Source organism: Notolepis coatsorum, assembly GCF_963971535.1.
Source record: "Notolepis coatsorum genome assembly, chromosome: 18".
In the NCBI taxonomy this organism is placed as follows: Eukaryota; Metazoa; Chordata; class Actinopteri; order Aulopiformes; family Paralepididae; genus Notolepis; species Notolepis coatsorum.
This window is the reverse complement of record NC_140182.1, coordinates 87,813,904-87,833,912: the sequence shown is the minus strand read 5'-3', so window position 1 is coordinate 87,833,912 and position 20,009 is coordinate 87,813,904. Positions and strand designations below refer to the sequence as shown.

General features: G+C 43.9%; 1 protein-coding gene across 4 annotated transcripts in view; it reads right to left on the bottom strand.

Annotated features, from left to right (window-relative positions):
- Window positions 1-17,256: 17,256 nt before the first annotated feature.
- The window catches only part of LOC311244997 (beta-parvin-like), a 35,332-nt gene continuing 32,579 nt past the window's right edge, over window positions 17,257-20,009 (bottom strand). For all 4 annotated transcript variants that reach the window (XM_084334736.1, XM_084334735.1, XM_084334737.1 and 1 more), the window contains one exon: window positions 17,257-18,426. In XM_084334736.1, the coding sequence (XP_084190862.1) occupies window positions 18,350-18,426 (77 nt within the window). In that variant the 3' untranslated portion in view covers window positions 17,257-18,349. The remainder of the gene's footprint in view (window positions 18,427-20,009) is intronic.

The following is a 20,009-nucleotide window of genomic DNA, read 5'->3' as shown; positions in this document are numbered from 1 at the left end:
TCCCTTAGGCGTTCCCTTACCTTCCCATAGTGTTCCCTTTTCCTGCCCGCCTCTTAAAGGCACTTTACCTTCCCCTCTTGTGTTATTCCAGTGTTTTGTGTTTTCTCCCTTAAAGGGACAGTGCCCTTTTTCCCTGTTCTAAATAAATATCTGTTTCTTGGCAAACCATCATACCTGTCTTGTGTTGTGCGATTGGGGTCGGTTACAAACCATAACAGTATAGGCTATATAGTGTATTTCAATATAAGTTTAATTGATTAATGATATATTCGAAGGAATGCAGGTTTATATCAAACAAAGGTCTGTCCCATTGTATACCATTAAAACAGATATGTAACAAATAAGAAATACAAATTCCACAGAAGGCATTAAATAATTATTATTTTCAATCATTTCACAATAATTGCATAATTGTCTTTGAATATCTGAGTAATTAAAGTAATTATATATTTGTCCAAAATAGATGGTTCAGATATGGTTAATCCAGCTGCCCTGTGATCAGATGAATCCATATTATTTATTTTTCCGACATCAAATGCGTAATTTCTTATCGTACAAATATTGTCATATTTATTTTAATTATGATTAAGTAATTAATTCCAAGGAGGCCTGTAGCGTTGACATGAAGAAATCATATGAGAACACAGTCTGTCAAGTTAATAAAATTTTCAATTAGTCAATCAATCATAAATGTGCTCCTCAGCACTCTTAAATCTGCTCTCAGCCACGCTCAAATCTGATCTCAGGAAAATTTGGGGAATCGCGCTACCAGCCCTAATATGTCTTAACATTTTTGGTCGTAAATCCGTTCGGGAATGAGATCCATTAACATTACGTTATCAAACATAGGGATGAAGACTGCAAAAAAAGGTGTCGACAATGTTTTATAATCTTTGTTAATTTTCATCAAAAAAATGCGGTGCCCCCGAAATACAAAAAAAAGCCCCAGAAAATAAATTAAGGGGGGCAAAAAAAGCCCTGGATTTTTTTTTTCTAACCCTGTTGTACATTATACCTTCATTCATGATGTTTTAATTCAGCTGTATTGACCAAGGGAGAACAATACATTTTATTTTTGAAAATGATTTTGTTTATGGAATTCATATAATTAAATAATATAAATAAAATTATTCATTTAAAAAAGAAATCAGAGTTGATAACTTGACACTTTAGGGAGTGCAATTAACGCTCCCAAATAGTACAAATTTAACTCAGAGCAGTGTTATTTGTCTAATCCCCTTAGTGTTACTTTAACTCTGTTTTGGAGTTAAAGAAGGAACTGGCATAGTGTTAAATGTTTAACTATTTTACATATACGGTATATACAGCATTATTGTACATGCTATCATACAGAGCTATGGGTTGTATGCTGGTGTATATAAAAGTATATATTGTTTATTGTTTATTGTTTATTGTTTAAAAGGATCCCCATTAGCTGCCACCTAAGTGGCGAGCTAGTCTTCCTGGGGTCCACACAGAAAGACAACAGAAAACACAAAACATAACAACATGAGATACATATGTAGCAGGGTGGATTATCCCTACTTTATGAGAGTAGATGTACACTGTCACCAGGTAGTGGCTAGTGGGAACGCAGCAGATCTGAGTCAGGCTGAATCCCCGACTGTAGTGCAGGAGTATTAGAGTGGAGCTTTAGCAGAGGGAGTGGATGGGGCCTAGGATTTACTAACCTAGGGGTGGTGCGCTGGTCCTTCTTGCCCTCCAGGGCGACTCGCAGTAATTCCCCACACACCCACACTTCTCCTAATACTTCCCGCACCCTCCCACACCCGGTGGCAGTAGTGATAGATGATATACTTTCTCCCCAAAGCAGTACCTTTCCTTGCTGATGAGCAGGGGGTCGTAATATGATCCAAGACAAATGGGAACCTACTCCCTATCTGGTGGTTGCACAGAGCCACGAAGGGACGCCTGTCTTCACAGTCCGGCCTGAAGAAGGGGGCCCAGAGAAGACTGTCCATCTGGACCAGCTCAAGCCCTGTACCTTTCCCAATTCCGACCGGGAAGGGCGTGCGCGGGTCCCCCGGAGGACTCCTACGCGTCTTCCGAGACAGACGTGGAGCCCGCTGTTTATCGTCCGCGGGGAACCGTGTCCCAGAGCATGTAACCCACCCAGGTCCCCTCGGGTCGTCACTGAGGTCGTGCCCAACGCGGGAGAAGAGGTGGAGTCGGACTCATCAGGAGAGGACGGCGTAGATGGAGGCGAGGAGGGCGATGCGGGCGACCAGCCTGTAGCTCAGGAGGACTAGGCCGCTGCCGACGACCTGTCGGTGGGAACGGATGATTCAGACACAGGGTCTGAAATGGGAGGGGTCAGACCACTCCGGCCCCAGAGGAGTACTAGAGGTCGGTTACCCGCCCGGTATCGTCACGACTATGTGCTCAAGAATGTGTTCATTGAACAGTGTTTGCAAATTGTGAATAGTTGTGTGAAATTGTTGGTCTAAGGACGGTGTACATGTATGCGTTTCACTGGTGTAACTCCACTAAACTGGGAGTTGTGTAACTTGCATTGGGACTTTGCAAGTTTAAAGTAGGGGGAAATGTAGACACCTGAATATGTCTAACAATAATTCAATGTGTCTAACGTTAATTCCTTGTATTCTCTGTGTTCGCGATGACGTTGTGTAACTTGCTGACCCCTCTTGATCCTCCCTATCCTAACATTGACACTTAATAGTGGGACATGATACAGGTACCGCCAGGGGGAGCTGGTGGCGACGTTGGGCAGGGAGACACAGGTGAAGAAGGATGGGCTCAGGCCGCGGCGCCGGCTGCGGAACTTCCTCTTCATCGTTTTCCAGAGAAGGAAGAGGTCACTTGGAGCTGGAGCTCCGGACATCAAGCATGCGAGATATAAACCCAGTTACGAGGTGGGTTAGTAATGGAATATGCGATAGCTTAGCTTTCAGTTAATGCTAAAGAGACATTGTGAACGACGAAGCAGACGAGCTACTACCGAAGAGTGTGGTAGATATTGCACACGTTGCGTTTTAGCTAAAGTATAGGCGTGATGACAGGGGGTCGTCCCGACCCACAGCTTAGCTTCAGTTAGACTAGCACCACAGTTTAGCCCGCGTGTCGCCCCACCCCTTCAGCCCAGCAGCGGACGTCACAGCACTGCACGCACCTCCAGCCCCTCCGAGCCGTTACTCCAGCAGTCACCTGCCTAACGTCTACCCAGCCCCGCCGCCTGCTATCACGGGACCTCTCGACGGCCATCTCACCACACGGACGTTCGGTGGTGGGAGCAGGCCCGCCCTTGGTTAAGTACACTCAAGCCAGTTACAGTGAGCACTCCGAGTGCTGGAACTTTATCGGTAGACATTCTCTTTGTGTGGCGCGGGCCCTTTAAGGGTGAAGAGAAGCAGTACTTTGAACTGACACTGGTAACAGTGTTTAGGGGCGCCCCGACATTTATTATTTTGGGGAAGCCGGCTATAGATAGGACTTTTGTTTTCAACGTGAGCCCACTGTCTTTTGGTTGAATGTGGTGTGATAACGTGTGTTCTTTTATAAAATTCCCATTGAATAGCTCCTGTATCCCTCTCCCTCTTCCTCCCCTCTCTCCCCACCTACGGGGAAACGAACAAGTATCTAAACCCTTAAAGGGACGGGTTTTATTACTGTGTCTTGCCCAGTGTGGGAAGAACTTTAGTCATTACCGTAGAGCGAGAGCACTAGGTGCCCAGTGTGGAAAGAGCTTTGATTCTTGTGTAAATACATGTCAAAAGAATAAGACTTTCAGTAAAAGAGAGCTAAATGGGAACACTGTGTGCGTGTCTGTTAATGTGCATTCTGTCTAACCCTTTCCTTTCCGGGTAATGTGTATTATTGTTTAACCCTTTCCCCACCCCCTGCCTATGCCTCATTGGGACGCCTAAATATTAAAGGCAACCAACTTGGTCTCTACTCGCCAATCAGGAAGGGTACTGCTTTGGGGAGAAAGTATATCATCCATCATTACTGCCATCGGGTGTGGGAGGGCACAGGAAGTATTGGGGGAAGTGTGGGTGTGTGGGGAGCAGTGATGCCAGTAACTAGTTACTAAGTAACTAGTTACTGTAATCTGATTACTTTTTTCAGTAAATAGTAATCTAACTTGTTACTTTTTACAAGCCAGTAATCTGATTACAGTTACTTTTCCAAGTGGCTGTGAGTTACTATTTAGTTACTATCTCATAATGCTGATGATAAGAGAGCCAGGGGTACAGTCAGCTAGACCGGAGTATGGCCTGATGGCTGATGACGTCTCATGATGACCTGTCTGAGCAGCCAATCATGATTTATGACATATGCACTTTCAATAAAGCATTATTAAAAAAAAAAACTGTTGTCATTCTTGTGGCAGCAGCAGGGGGGACGACGACGACTTCGTAACCTAGTTACTTTCAAAGTAATCAGTAATCAGTAAAGTAACAAGATTACTTTTTAAAGGAGTAATCAGTAATCAGATTATTTTTACAAGTAATCTGTGGCATCACTGGTGGGGAGCTACTGCTAATCGCCCTGGAGGGCAAGAAGGACCAGCGCACCACCCCTAGGTTAGTGAATCCTAGGCCCCATCCACTCCCTCTGCTAAACCTCCACTCCAATACTCCTGGCCTACAGTCGGGGACTCAGCCGGATCCAGCTCTGCTGCGTTCCCACTACCAGGTGGCAGTGTACATCCACTCCCATAAAGCAGGGATAATCCACCCTGCTACACATGTAAGAATTTGAATCAGTAGTGCGGTAGCACTCTTTTCATATTAAACAGGTTTTCTCCCACAGATTTCATCTGTTCCTTGTCAAGACCCTCTGATCTGTCTACCGTCTCCTGTGATAACGAATTTCATAAAAATTTCACTGATCCTACCACCTCTCTCCCAGCATGAGATATGACTCATTTTTACCTCATGAACACATACTTTAGGCTCTGTAATGTATTTTCTGTGTAGCAATTATCTCCAGCCCACTCAAGACACCAGGGGGATTTTGGGCCTATGGCGCTCTATAAGACCATCTCATAATGGGCTTTGATGTTGCAATGAATGTTTACATTTACATTTACATTTAGTCATTTAGCTGACGCTTTTATCCAAAGCGACTTACAAGTTCTGTACGACAAGTCATCAGGAAAGGTACAACTCTATCAGCTGAGTAACAATGTTCATCAAAGTGTTGCGTGTTACACTGTAGGTTAGTTTATTAGGACAAGTGCATGACAGTAAGGTTAGTTAGGGTTAGAGTTTTTTAATTATTATTATTATTTCAGATAATGGTTGAAGAAGTGCGTCTTAAGTCGACGGCGGAAGATTGGACGGGTTTCGGCTGTCCTAACTGGGGTGGGTAGTTCATTCCACCATTGTGGGGCAAGGACTGAGAATAGGCGGCATCTCTTTGAACTTGTGAGGTACAACAGCCAGTGTGAGCACTGTAGGCACTCGACCCCCTCACTGAATGAAGACTTACCCTGGAAATACTTCATGTCCACCGCCTCTTCCTCCTTCTGCCAGTCGAAGATGTCCCCCTCCATGGCTCCTCCGCAGGGCAAGCTGTCCTTCTGGCCTCACAGCAAGTCCTGCCAGCAGTGTCGGTGGTAACTCACTTGTCAAATCAGAACCAGAAAACGTCTGACCAGAAAACGCCCTCACTTACTATTCTGTGATATTTTAGTTTTTGATGAGCACACATAACGCTGATGAGTAGCCTATGACCCCCCCCCCCCTCAAAGTGCTTCACAATAGAAAAAAGACAGGCATAAAATGAGCACATAAAATGCAGACATATAAATTCACAGTTTTTTTACATTAGGATCTAACATCCCAACAGGCCACCTTGTTTATGGTTTGATTCAGTTTTAAATAGACAATAATAAAAAGAGTATAGTGCAGTGCAATAAAATTGTAGAATAGAATAGATTAAAAAAATATATATATATTTTACAGTGCAATAAAATTGTTCTGGATTACTGTTCAACAGTTCAAAGTCGTCTTTACCTTCTCTGTTTGGTATCCACAGTTTAAATCTTGACAGTCTTCCCTCCTGTTTTATACCCACTTTGACCCTTTGAACCTCCCACCCAGGGCAAACCTCCCTCTCAGGGTGCAGTTCCCTCTCTCATGGTGCAGTTCTAGGCCTGGGTCCTACACAGTTTTAAAGCCTGACAGTCTCTTGTTTGATACCCACACAGTTTAATACCTGACAGCTTTGAACCTGTAATAAAAAGCAATAGACAGAGTAAAATAATACAGTGCAATAATAGAATAGTAGAATAGAATAGATAATAAAATTATGCAATAGAATGGACAGAGTAAAATAGTGCTACAGTACAATCAACAGCGGGGTGTATTAGAAGGCTATGGTGAAGAGGTACGTTTTTAGCTTATTTTTGAAAATATTAAGAGATCTAGCTTAGGTAATAATAATAATAATTTAGGACCTGCTCAGAGGTCATCAATCGGCACACATGCGATGCATGCATGCAATTCGTATCTGCGATTAACCCATCCCGTCGTCCTTCCCCCCCAAGGGCAGCCGGGAGCAGACAGGCGTCAACGTGAGCCGCGCCAGGGGACCAATCCAAGTGCTCCTGTCCGTCTTCGTCAAGGACGCCACAGCGTTAGCGATCTATTGTTGTGCATGTTTTTCCATTGGGTTTATCTTATCGGGGGGAAACCCTTGCAAGCACGGGGAGAACATGCAAACTCCACACAGAAAGGCCTGGGAGATACCCCACCTGGGTAACTGGCATCATGGAAACCTGGTCCCCAAGCAGGAATCGAACCCTGGACCTTCTTGCTGTGAGGCGACAGTGTTAACCACTACACCACCGTGCCGCTATCTAGTGTGTTCCATAACTTTGGTGCATAGTTTGCAAAGGCTCCATCCCCGATTTTCCTTAGACTGTGGCTTGGAACCTTCAATAGACCAGTAGTAGATGATTGCAATGTTCTAGGAGGCACATAGTTGACTAGAGAATTTGCAATGTAGCTTGGTCCTGTTCCATTTAGTGCTTTGTATATAAGGAGGAGGACCTTGAAATCAATTCTAAATGTTACCGGAAGCCAGTGTAGGTTAGCTAATGTGACCGGTGTGATCTCGCTCTGCATTGTGTTTCGATTCGACCCCTGTTAAGGGATCGCCCTGAGTGGGAGTTGAACCCTGGGCGCCGCGGGTGGCATCACAGACCACTATACCAAGAGGTGAATTCACTTCTAAGTACTGGGTCTGGATGCCTCTGGGGAGTGAGTTTACTTGCAGTACTGTTTAACGTCCACAGTCACTTCACTATACAAGTCCCTCGTGACTGTGGATAGACATGCGGTACCTCCGTTACACTAATACAGGACTGATGTGGTCTCTCCTCTTGGTTCTAGTTAGTAGCCTAGCTGCCGAGTTTTGAGTTGGAGTCGTTCTGTGTTTTTTTTTGGGAGGCCTGTGAGGAGTGCATTACAGTAGTCAAGTCGGCTTGAGATAAAGGCATGGATCAGTTTTTCAGCATCTTTTTGATTTATAAACGGCCGTACCTTAGCTATGTTTCTAAAGTGGAAAATGATGTGTGATTTAAAGCTTAGGTCTGAGTCTATTATAACACCAAGACTTGTAACTTCGGGTTTGATCCAAGGAGTAAGTTGCCCCATATTGCTCTGTAACATTTCTCTTTTTGTTATAAGACCGACTATAGTAGGATTTCAGTTTTGCCCTCATTTAATTTTAGGACGTTGTTCGTCATCCATTTGTTTATTGCTAAGAGACAGGCGGAAATGGAGTTTATAGCTGTGTGATCATTTGGGTCAGCGGAGATGTACAATTGTGTGTCATCTGCGTAACTATGGAAACATACATTGTGCTTTCTAATGATGTCTCCGAGTGGCAGCATGTATAGTGAGAATAATAATGGACCAAGGCAGCTCCCCTGTGGAACTCCGAAGTAGGTGTCATGTTTCTCAGAAGAATGATCTCCAAGACGTAATATTTTCTCCCTTTGATATATGGTCTGAACCAGTTTAATACATAGTCAGAAAGACCAACTAACTTTTCTAGACGATTTATTAGGATATCATGGTCGATCGTGTCAAATGCTGCGCTTAGATCTAATAGGACGAGAATTGAGACTTTGTTTGCATCAGAGTTTATTCTGAGGTCACTAATTATTTTTGTAAGAGCAGTTTCAGTGCTATGGTGCGTTCAAGTTCAAGTTCAAGTTCAAGTTCTTTAATAGTTGTCATACAGAAGTACAGAATACTTTCATACAAAATGCTTCTTACTGTTACGCTCCAGAGACTGTGCTAGACAAGATAGTATCAAATAACATAATAACATAATATAGCATGAATTTAGAAGAAGAAAATGAGGTCACAGTGTTCGGTATAGACATATGTACAATGTTCTGAGTTACCATATAATATACAATACACAATACTATGCAGTGTACTAATGTACAGTACTATCTAGTGCAAAGCAGAAATGGGATGAGGTACAATTTTAGGTACAATTTACAGTAAGGTGTACGAGTTGTAGTGCAATCCTTCATCCATAAATATAAAGTGTGGGGAGTGGGTGCTACAGTGTGTTTGTTTAAAGTGGGTGTGTGCTATAAGTGTGTGGAGTGGGTGCTACAGTGTGTTTGTTTAAAGTGAGTGTGTGCGTGTGGATGTGTGTGCTATGTGCGTTTGGTGGTTGTTGTTGTGTAGTGTTCATTCATTGTTCGTTTAGCAGCCTGATGGCCTGGGGATAGAAGCTTCTTCTGAGTCTTTCTGTGCTCGCCTTGAGACTCCTGTATCGCTTGCCTGACCGCAGCAGTTCAAAGAGGCAGTTGTTCGGGTGACTGGAGTCTTTAATGATTCTCTTAGCCTTGCCCTTGCAACGCTTGTAGTAAATGTTCTGGAGGGTGGGGAGCCCCCCTCCAATTGTGCGTTCGGCTGAACGTGTCACTCTTTGTAGTCTGCTTTGGTCTTGTGCAGTGCTATTCCCAAACCAGGAGGTGATGTTGCCGGTCAAGATGCTCTCTATTGTACATGAGTAGAAGTTCTTAAGGATCTTCTGGCTGACTTGGAACTTCCTTAGGCGCCTGAGGAAGTAGAGGCGTTGTCGTGCCTTCTTCACAACACTGTTAATGTGTGTGGTCCATGTCAAGTCCTCGGATATGTAGGCTCCGAGGTACTTAAAGCTGTTGACTCTCTCAACCGGTGCCCCGTCGATGCTGAGGGGGCTGTAGTCCTTGACCCCCGACCTCCTGAAGTCCACAATCATCTCCTTTGTTTTGCTGACGTTCAGGGAGAGGCTGTTTTCCTGGCACCATCCCGCCAGGACCTTGACCTCTTCCAGGTAGGCCCTCTCGTCGTTGGCAGAGATCAGGCCCACCACCACTGTGTCGTCAGCAAATTTGACGATTGTATTGCTACTCCGCTGAGCCACACAGTCGTGTGTGTACAGGGAGTAGAGGAGGGGACTCAGAACACAGCCCTGGGGGGCCCCTATGTTGAGGGTGATGGATGAGGAGGTGCAGTTGCCTGCTCTCACCACCTGGGGTCTGCCAGTCAGGAAGTCCAAGACCCACTGGCAGAGGTCATAGCCCAAGCCCAGGTCCCTGAGCTTGGCTATGAGTATGGAGGGGACTATGGTATTGAATGCCGAGCTGTAGTCGATGAATAGCATTCTCACATAGTTCCCCTGCCTCTTGTCCAGGTGTGATGCTGCTGTGTGCAGCACATGGGATATGGCGTCCTCCGTGGACCTGTTGGGGCGGTATGCAAATTGCAGGGGGTCCATGTTGATGGGGAGGGAGGAGCAGATGTAGCCCTTTACTAGCTTCTCAAAGCACTTCATGGCTATGGAGGTGAGAGCTACAGGGCGGTAGTCGTTGAGGCAAGCAGGCTTGGATTTTTTGGGTACAGGGATAATAGTGGACTTCTTCAGGCAGGTGGGGATGACAGCCTGTTCTAAGGACAGGTTAAATATGTCAGTGAATACTGGGGCCAGTTGGTCGGCACAGACTTTTAGGACGCGGCCGGGGATGCCGTCTGGACCTGCTGCCTTCCTGATATTCACTTTTTTAAAGGTCCGCCTCACCTCATGCTCTGTTACCCTGAACACTGCGCCTCCATCAGCAGCCGACCCCCCCCCCCCATTGCCGAGGCTTGTGAGCTGGTGTTGTTATTACCAGCATCAAACCTCGCATAGAAGGTATTGAGGTCATTTGCTAAGGAGATGTCACTGTTCAGTTTGAGGGAGGCGCCTTTGTAGTCTGTCATCGTTTTGAGCCCCTGCCACATAGCTCTAGAGTCAGCTTGTTCAAACTGGAGTTCAATTTTATCCCTGTAGCGTCGTTTGGCCTCTGACACTGTCCTCCTTACGTTGTATCGCGCCACCTTGTGGTCATTCATGTTGCCTGCCTCTAGGCCGTCGTTGTATGCTTTGGTGCGCTCTCTCAGAGCTTCACGGACGGATTTGTCTACCCAGGGTTTTTGATTTGGGTAAACTTTCATTTTGGTAGTGGGGATTGTTTCTTTCACCCTAGTACAAACATAGTCCAGCACTGTCTCCGTGTAGACATTAATGTTATCTGTGTCGCGGAACACATTCCAGTCTGTGTGGTGAAACACTGACCGGATCGCTTATAGCTGTTCCGCAACAGTAAGTGACTTCCGGGGTAGGCCTGATTGGCCCCGACAGGCACGTGACGCGCAACTTTCTCTGCCGCGCGGCACGCTCCGTGGAGCGGAGCGGCAGAGCTTGCGGAATGATGTAACCGTCCAAATCCGCTATGACTTTGATTCGGCGCTTTAGCTCACCTCGCAGAGCAGCGGTCCTGCGATCCTGCAGTCCGTTGTTGACAAGTTCGAATCCCATCGAATTTATTTTTTTTAACGTGATTTTTTTTTTTAACGTGTATTCTTTCGCCGGTTAAGGTTAGGCATGGTTAAGGTTAAGGTTAAGGTTAGGCATTGTTTCGGAGTTGGTTAAGGTTAGAACGGTTAAGTTTAGGCGCTGTTAAGGAGCTGGTTAAGGTTAGAGTTTGTGTTAGAGAATGGCAATATTCTTTCTATGGTTAAGGTTAGGCATGGTTAAGGTTAAGGTTAGGCATTGTTTCGGAGTTGGTTAAGGTTAGAACGGTTAAGTTTAGGCGCTGTTAAGGAGCTGGTTAAGGTTAGAGTTTGTGTTAGAGAATGGCAATAGACAGCCTATTTCCGCGCGACAGCTCTCAGCAGCCTCGTTGCGCGTCCTGAGTTTGCCGCGTCACGTGCCTGTCGGGGCCAATCAGGCCTACCCCGGAAGTCACTTACTGTTACGGAACAGTTACACGCGACCGGATCGTCTCCTCTGACGTCACATCCCATTTCTGCACCTCTCGCGAGACTACGGGAGTACTTTTAATTCTCTGTCTGTACTTTGGTGAAAGAAAGATGGATGCGTGATCTGACTTACCAAAGCCACTATCAGAATGAGCCTTGTAGCCACCTTTAAATTGCGTGTAACAGTGATCTAGGATGTTACCGCCTCTGGTGTTGCAAGTCACATGCTGATAGAAGTCAGGCAATACCTTTCTCAGATTGGCGCTATTGAAATCTCCCAGAACTAAAATGGCGGCGTTAACATTCGCCACTTGGATTCTATTTACCTCGTCGTGTAGTCTGGAGAGCGCAACCTTGTTGCTGGCTTGCGGTGGAATATACACTCCGACCAGGACGATCGCCGTTAACTCCCTCGGGAGGAAGAAAGGACGACACTTGATGGTTATATATTCCAGTTCTGGGGAGCAGTGGTTGGATAATTCCTTCACGTTAGTTGGATCACTCCAATTTTTGTTAAACATGAAGGCAATACCTCCTCCACGTTGTTTACCGGACTCTGCTGATGTCCGATCCTTGCGATGGATAAAGAAGTGATCAGCCGGTTGAATTGCGTGGTCTGGGACGTCCGGCGTCAACCACGTCTCGGTGAAGCAGAGGACGTTGCAGTCCCTAACGTCTCTTTGATATTGAATCCTTGCTCGGATGTCATCCAGTTTATTGTCAATTGATTGTACATTGGCTAGCAATATACTGGGCAGTGGTGTACGGTGGCGTCTGGATCTCAGCCTGTTACGGATCCCAGCCCTCTTCCCTCGCCGTCTGGTTCCTCTGTTCCTGGGGTCTAGGAACAAAGGATCTTGTCCTGATCTCCGGAGAATTTCTTCAGGCCATTGATGCGGTTCGGAAAGCTGATCCAGTGAGTAATCCAGTTGGTAAGTTTCCCGTAATCCAATGTCTATGAGTGACTGACGGTCATATACATTAAATGCACCAACAGTTGGTACGAACAAAACTCTAAAAACTATAAATATTAACAAAAGTAAACACAGTCTCGACGGAGCGAACAGAGAGGCAGCCGGTCGGAGCAGCGCCATCATCATTCTGAAGCCTGATTGAAATTCCTCCATGATGTTTTTTTCTTTGAGAAAGGAGTTTATTTGTAATGAGACCATTTTTTGCTGATGAATGGGAGGTTGGATATTGGCCTATAGTTGGTTAGTACATTAGTGTCTAGTTTGGGTTTCTTTAGTAAGGGTCTTACGACAGCTGTTTTGAATGAGATGTATTTATAATATTTAGGACATGACAGGAAGAGGAGGAGTTACATTCCATGACAGTTTTGTAAAGCTCAGTTGATGTAATGCAAGCAAATTTTCCTATGGTTACTTTTTTGCAGGGTTTGCTGATGGTGTCCATGTTTGTATCAGGACTAATGCTGGCTCTAATTGAAGTTATTTTGTTATTGAAGAATAATTCTAGTTCTTCACATTTTGATGCAGATGACTGTGGAGGGGTGGGGGCAGTGTTGAGTAGCTAGTCGATGGCTGAGAATAATATTCTAGAGTTTCCAACATTCTCGGTGATAATCTTAGAAAAATAGTCCTTTCTTGCCACTCGCATTTCTTTGTTATAGGCAGTCATGGCTTCCTTATATATATCGCAGTGGACTGTGTGTTACGGTTGGGCATGATAAATGGTGGATAGAGATGAACCCAGGAGCAGACCAGCAGAGGACAGACGAAGGCAGGTGTTGCATTTTGAAAAGTGAGCAATGCTCCTTTAATGACATACAGAGCAGCTCCAATAATACAGAGAGCAATTATTTTCACAAGCTAATTACCCTACAAAACAAAAACACTATAATAGAATCTATCCTCCGTGACAGGAGCGATAGACCTTGACAGGACAGATAAATTACTTACAAGAAAGGGGAAAACGCGAACGGCTTGACAAGACATGAACACAGGAACCAGGTAACCGTGAAATGATGCGACAGGGAAGACAGGAAGTAACAGGCATATATACAGACACTGATTGACACAGGAGGGTAATTAGGTGATTAGACTCAGCTGGGGAAACAGAGTGACACATAACATTACCAAGTTGAAATATAAATACACACAAACACAACACTGACCAGATCACAAACCCAACACAGATAGGGAAGTAGGGATGTCCCGATCCGATCACGTGACACTGTACACTGTACATTGGAATACTGACAAAGCCATACTTGGTCATTTACTGTACAACTGGGTTAGGACATTTGTAGGGGCCAGTTTCGAATTGAAGTCTCCCGTAGGTGTTCTTTGAGAGTGTTTTTGAAAGTGGGTAGTGATTCACATTCCTTTACAGCTTTGGGTAGGGCGTTCCACATTGATGTGGCATAATTGCGAAACGTGTTTAGTCCCTTGTTTGAGCCGAATCTGGGTTTAACATGATTTGTGGAGCTCCCTCTGGTGTTGTGATCGTGGTATTCACTGACCTTTGGGAAGTATTTTGACATGTACATGGGTACCTTGGTCACGTAGTGTATCTTGTAGACCAGGCCCATTGCAAGTTGCTGTACTCTGTCATCTACTCTAAGCCATCCTAGGTTGTCAAAGTGGGCAGGGGTGAGGTGGGTTCTAGGAGTCAGGTCAAGCAGTAGTCTGACTAGCTTGTTTTGAGATGTTTGTAATTTGTTCTTTAGTGCCTTTGAGGTGCTTTGGTACCATGAGGTGCAAGCATAGTCGTAGTACCCTTGAATGAGTGCTCCTGCCAGAGTCTTCAGGGTATTCTTGTTTACCAGAGAGGAGATCCGGTACAAGAATAGAGTTCGTTGGTTGACTTTTTTTATTACATTGGATGCCATTTTGTCACAGGAAAGATTAGCCTCTAGGATGGAACCCAGGTAGGTAATTTCATCTTTCCTTGTGACAATATTGTCACCCACTGTAACCGAGAAGCCGTCGGTCTTGCTGAGTTTGTTATTTGAACCGAAGAGAATGGACTCTGTTTTGCCAATGGGTAATGATAGTTTGTTGTCGGCGATCCATATGCAGATTTTGCCTAGTACCGAGCTGAGGGCTTTTTCAACCTGTAACTTGTTCTTGTCAGAGACCAGCAGGGCTGAGTCGTCCGCAAACAGGAACAAGTTGCAGTCACAAGCTGACGACATGTCATTTGCATAAATTAGGAATAGTAGCGGTCCTAGTATGCTTCCTTGTGGAACACCACAGCTCACTGTGAGGGGGGGGGATAGGGTACCGTTTACCTCCACCATCTGTTCTCTCCCCTCCAGGTAGGATTGTATCCAGCTCACTGATAGACTATCAAAACCAATTGCTTTTAGCTTGTCAATCAGAATGGTGTGATTGACAGTGTCGAAGGCCTTTTGTAGGTCCAGCATGACCATGCCGCAGTATTTGCCCGCGTCCACCTCTTGTTTGATGTGGTCGTTCAAATAGAGAAGGCATGTGTCAGTGGAGTGGGATGTTCTGAAGCCAGATTGGAATTCGTAGATTAGATTTTTTTCCGCGATGTAACTCGAGAACCACTGAACGGATTTTGTCGGATTTTATCGCTATCGACAGGCAACAAATAAGCCTTCAATTCTATATATATATTGTATTACAAAATATGCACACCCGGTTGCAAAAAGTCTGAAAAAGGTCCCATATGTGGGACGTTGCATGCTAAGAGGTCCATGGGGAGATTTTGTCACTTGACTTTTTTTTTGCCTTTCATGGAGCGACAGCATCCAGTGTATATGATAGGGTGTTGTTGAGATTTTCAACCATGCAGTTTAAAGAACAGTCGAGGCTGGATGGTTCAGTTTGTCTCATAATGTTTGAGAACTTCTCTTCTGCAATGTCATCTAGTACTCTTCGCTTTACAACAGTTACCTTTTTTTGTCTCTGTTAAGTTTAGGTTAGCATTGAAGAATACACAGTGATGGTCAGATATAGGTAATTCGATTACTGATACTTTATCAGTAATCAGCCTTGTTGTCATCACTAAGTCTAGGGTGTTACCATGTTGGTGAGTGGGTTCATTTACATGTTGTATTAGCTCAAAGCTGTCCAGTAGGTTGGTAAGCTCAATAGCCTTGGGGTCGTTCTTCTTATTTATATGAATATTCAGATCTCCATGTATGATTAATCTTTCACATCTAAGGATACCGACTGAGATTAGCTCTGGGAATTCCTGCAGAAATATTTTGGTGGCCGGTACAATGTGATGATGAGCAAAGACAGTTCAGCTTTGAGCTCAATAGCAAGATATTCAAATGATGTAAATTCACCCATGTCAATGTCATTACATACAAACGATGTAGATAAAATAGCGGCAAGCCCTCCCCCTTTTCTATTTTGTCTGACCGATTGATAATACTTATAATTTGGAGGGCAGGCTTCTATCAGTGTTGTCGCACCAATAATGTCATTTAGCCAGGTCTCGACTAGGATTGATTGATTGATTGATTGAACATTTTATTAACAGATTGCAGAATGGGTACAATACAGTACAGCTCAATACAAACAATTGTTAAGGGGATGCAGACCAGATAAAGACTTTCGTCTTGTTTACATCAGGGTCCCCCATTTTCAATTCATAATGAATTGTAAGTAAGGGTGCAATTAGCACCGTGCAATCCATTCTTTGTGGATCCCGACCAAAGTATTTTCCAATAAGCTTACCTCCAGTGCCCGGGGGAGTGAGCGGAGAAAATAGGGCACCTTCCGCTGAACTGACTGTCTCCTATATAACTGACGTCAACTTTGGCAACCGCCAAAACAACAGTGCACAAAGGAAAAGAGAGATGCACTCAATCTGATCAAAAGTTCTTACAAAACGTATTATTATTATTATTATTATTTCTTTTTATCCTCTCTTTCTCCGATTTTTCTGTTTTCTCCCCGTCCCAATTTTTTAGTCATTGTGCCAATTTCCCCCCCCTCCCCTACCTGGTTTGTTGTGCGCATGTTCTCCTACTGGTCGGTACAAGGGAACCCTGAAGTCATCCGCACGCTTCCTCCGACACGTGTGGCGACAGCCAGTGACTCTTTTTTCACCTGGCAGCGAGGACTCTCATTGGTGAAGTGTAACGCGTGGGAGGTCACGCTGCCTTCATCAAGTCCTGCCTCCGCTGAGCAAGCACCCAGACCTGACCTGTAGGCGTCGCTGTCCACAACGCCAGATTCCCACCCATGACTTGCCCTCCCCCTAACCCAGCCAAACGAGTTAGTATAGCGATCAGCCCAAGCCTCAAGCAATGCTGACTCCGGGAGTCGAGACCGCAGCCTCTTGCATTGGTGACGACCGCCCCTTACAAAACGTATTCTAAACAAAAAGAAAACAGACCTGACCTCGCTTGATTTAAGAGTGGCGGTGTGAAAGAAAACAATGTGTCAGAGTAGAAAAGGAAGGATAGGGCAAATGAGGATGTGGCTGTGACATATGAGTCTTGAGTGACATAAGGACAAGCATAAGGACACTTCTACACCGGACGAGTCCAAATGGACTGGTTTCGCAAAAACCACACTTCAGGGGGTCCCAGATGGAAAACATGACACGCGGAGCCGCGCGGCACTCAGGCACACGCCAGGCTTCCATTTGAAACACACCAATTCGATGTTGCTCGGCCCCCTGCACTCACCGATCTTCCAACACACTCTGTATGTGTGCTGGTCTTGTCATCAGAGGAAGAAAAAGGGGGGGAAAGCGGACCACCCATGAGCCCGGCGAAGGAGCAATTTGGGAAAGGGGAGGTAACCATGGTAACCAAGGGACTAGATGAGAAAACAAGGGCCTAAAATAAACCCCTAATTCCTTTAGCTAAACCAAAAGCCTCTCTCTCTCTCTCTCTCCCTCTCTCTCTCTCTCTCTCTCTCTCAAAATACGTAAGCAAGTCTAAAAATAAAAGTGTGAAACATAATGAAAACACAACATTTCAATTCAAACATTTATTTCCAGATAGACACGGGTAAACAAGCTAGTGGTGAGACATTCGGTTGACACGCGTCTCCTCGCGACGTAGATGCTGACTCATTCTCACTCACTCAATAATTCAACCATGGCTCTAAAATGCCTGAGTCGTCCGGTTGCCGTACATGCGGTACAATCCTCTCGGTCTCTCCGACACTCTGCTCCAGAGGAGAAGAGGTGGCCCCTGAGGGACTCCTTCTGAAGGACTGCTCAACACGAGGACTGGCTCTCTCTCGTGGCAGGAAGCTAACGCGGCACTTAAGGCAAAAGGCAACAGCGTTGAGCGTAAAAGTATGGCTTGAATCAAATACATGCCGTACACAGTCCGGCAAAAACACACAAAAAAGAACGTGACACTGTGAAAACTACGGGAGTTCCCGCATTGAAGAGAATACATATAATAATAATGTTGTAAATGTTGGGATATTAGGACATAATGAGAATATACTTTATGACGTTTTTCTTAAGATACAATAATATTGAAGCATTAAAGGTTGCATTTTTTTGTAAAATAATAGCTCTACATTTCAACAGCCACCACTGATACTGGTCACCACTGGTCAGTAACGGGAAAATGTATTTACTGTTTACTGCAGAGTGGAGGGACTAGGAGAGCCATGTTACTGACCAAACACTCTATATCAGTGATGGCTGTCAGAATGTAGAGCTATTTAACACTTATTTTAACAAAAGAAAACACCACTTACAGCACCTTTAAGCAGTAGGGATGAGAAGTTAGACAGACGTCTATTCTAACTTGAACACTGTGGCTTCATGAATCTTGCAGTGACTGCCGTGTATTTAAACGCATGGCTGAAGTGTTCTTGGGGTTTCTGGGTTACCGTTAGCATCCGACGAGGGAAAGAATAAATAAACACTGACATTTTGCGGGGGGGGGGGGGGGGGATTAGGCAGTGGTAACTTTCTCAGTTATTTCAGGTCATGTCCCCCTCTGGGTCTCTCTGCATCACTTGGCAATGACTTCAGCCCCATTTGGTCTCCTCTGTGTCCAGACCGTGGTGTGGGCTGTCAGGGGGAGAAACACAGCCAGGGCACGGCCACCCTTGACAGACTCACAGATGTCACTCCGAGTTCTTGTAGTTGGTGAACAGATTGTACAGGACCCGCAGAGTGGACTTGAGGTTCAGGTTGACGACATCTGTAGAGAATTGATATGGAGATTGTGGTACAGTAAGAGGCTCCGATCCGTGTATGAAGTTTTTTTGGACCATATAAATGTGTTGTATATTCACATACATTCATAAAGGAAATCTCCAACAATTTGGGGAAATTAGCTTATTTGCCATCTGCCCTGGAGTTAGATAAGAAGATACATACCTTTTTCTTCTCTGTGCATGTAGTAGGAGTAGGAAGACGTTGGGAACTAGGCTAATGGAGGAACCTACTTCCAGTGACTGACGCTAAGCTAGGCTAACGGTGCACGTCTTCCTACTCCTACTGCATGCACAGAGAAGAAAAAGGGTATGTATCTTCTTGTCTAACTCCAGGGTAGATGGCAAATAAGCTAATTTCCCAAAATGTTGGAGTTTTCCTTTAAGGAGTTTGGTTTGTAGGTGGAAAACTTGCTTTTTAGAACTTTCTTAGTAAAGTTCCAAAGATTCTTACCCCATCAAAAATCTCAATACGGGTAGCTTATAGCAATGGTTCTCAAACCTTTTCATGTAAAGGACCCACAGTATGATGAGTAATAGGGACCCGCCCATTTCATAATATTCTGTCCCAGAGGATCCCAAATGGATATTTATTGTTAGATACAGTGTGCTTTAGTTGAGAATTCCATTACTATCTAGGTGAGAAGATGACAGAGGAGAGAGTGAAAACTATGACATAGATTTGTATACATTCGCTAAATTGGGTTTAACTTCTAGAGATTATTTTGATATTGTATACATTATTTAATTGAGTTTAACTTCTAGAGATTATTAGTGATATTGTATACATTATTTAATTGAGTTTAACTTCTAGAGATTATTAGTGATATTGTATACATTATTTAATTGAGTTTAACTTCTAGAGATTATTAGTGATATTGTATACATTATTTAATTGAGTTTAACTTCTAGAGATTATGAGTGATATTGTATACATTATTTAATTGAGTTTAACTTCTAGAGATTATGAGTGATATTGCATACATTATTTAATTGAGTTTAACTTCTCGAGATTATTAGTGATATTGTATACATTATTTAATTGAGTTTAACTTCTAGAGATTATGAGTGATATTGTATTGCATACAGATTCATCATGTTTCTAGGGACCCCCTGGAAGTTCCTCAAGGACCCCACTTTCAGAACCAATGGCTTATAGTATAAAATATAGTTTTACACCAATTTATTTAAATAAATACATAATAATAATAATAATAATAATAATAATAATAATAATAATAATAATAATAATAATAATAATAATAATAATAATAATAATAATAATAATAATAATAATAATAATATTATAATAATAATAATAATAATAATAATAATAATAATAATAATAATAATAATAATAATAATAATAATAATAATAATAATAATACTTTTTACAGCCCATTCATTCATAGTGTATGATTGTGGAGGTAAACTGTTTAAAAGTTAGCTGAGAGTAATCAGATTAGATTGCTACATAAATTAGTGGATTATATTATTAACCCTTTCACTGCCGCACTGGTGACCGTCGGTTGTGTGATAGTAAAGGTTTAACCTTCTGTTGCGTGGCAGT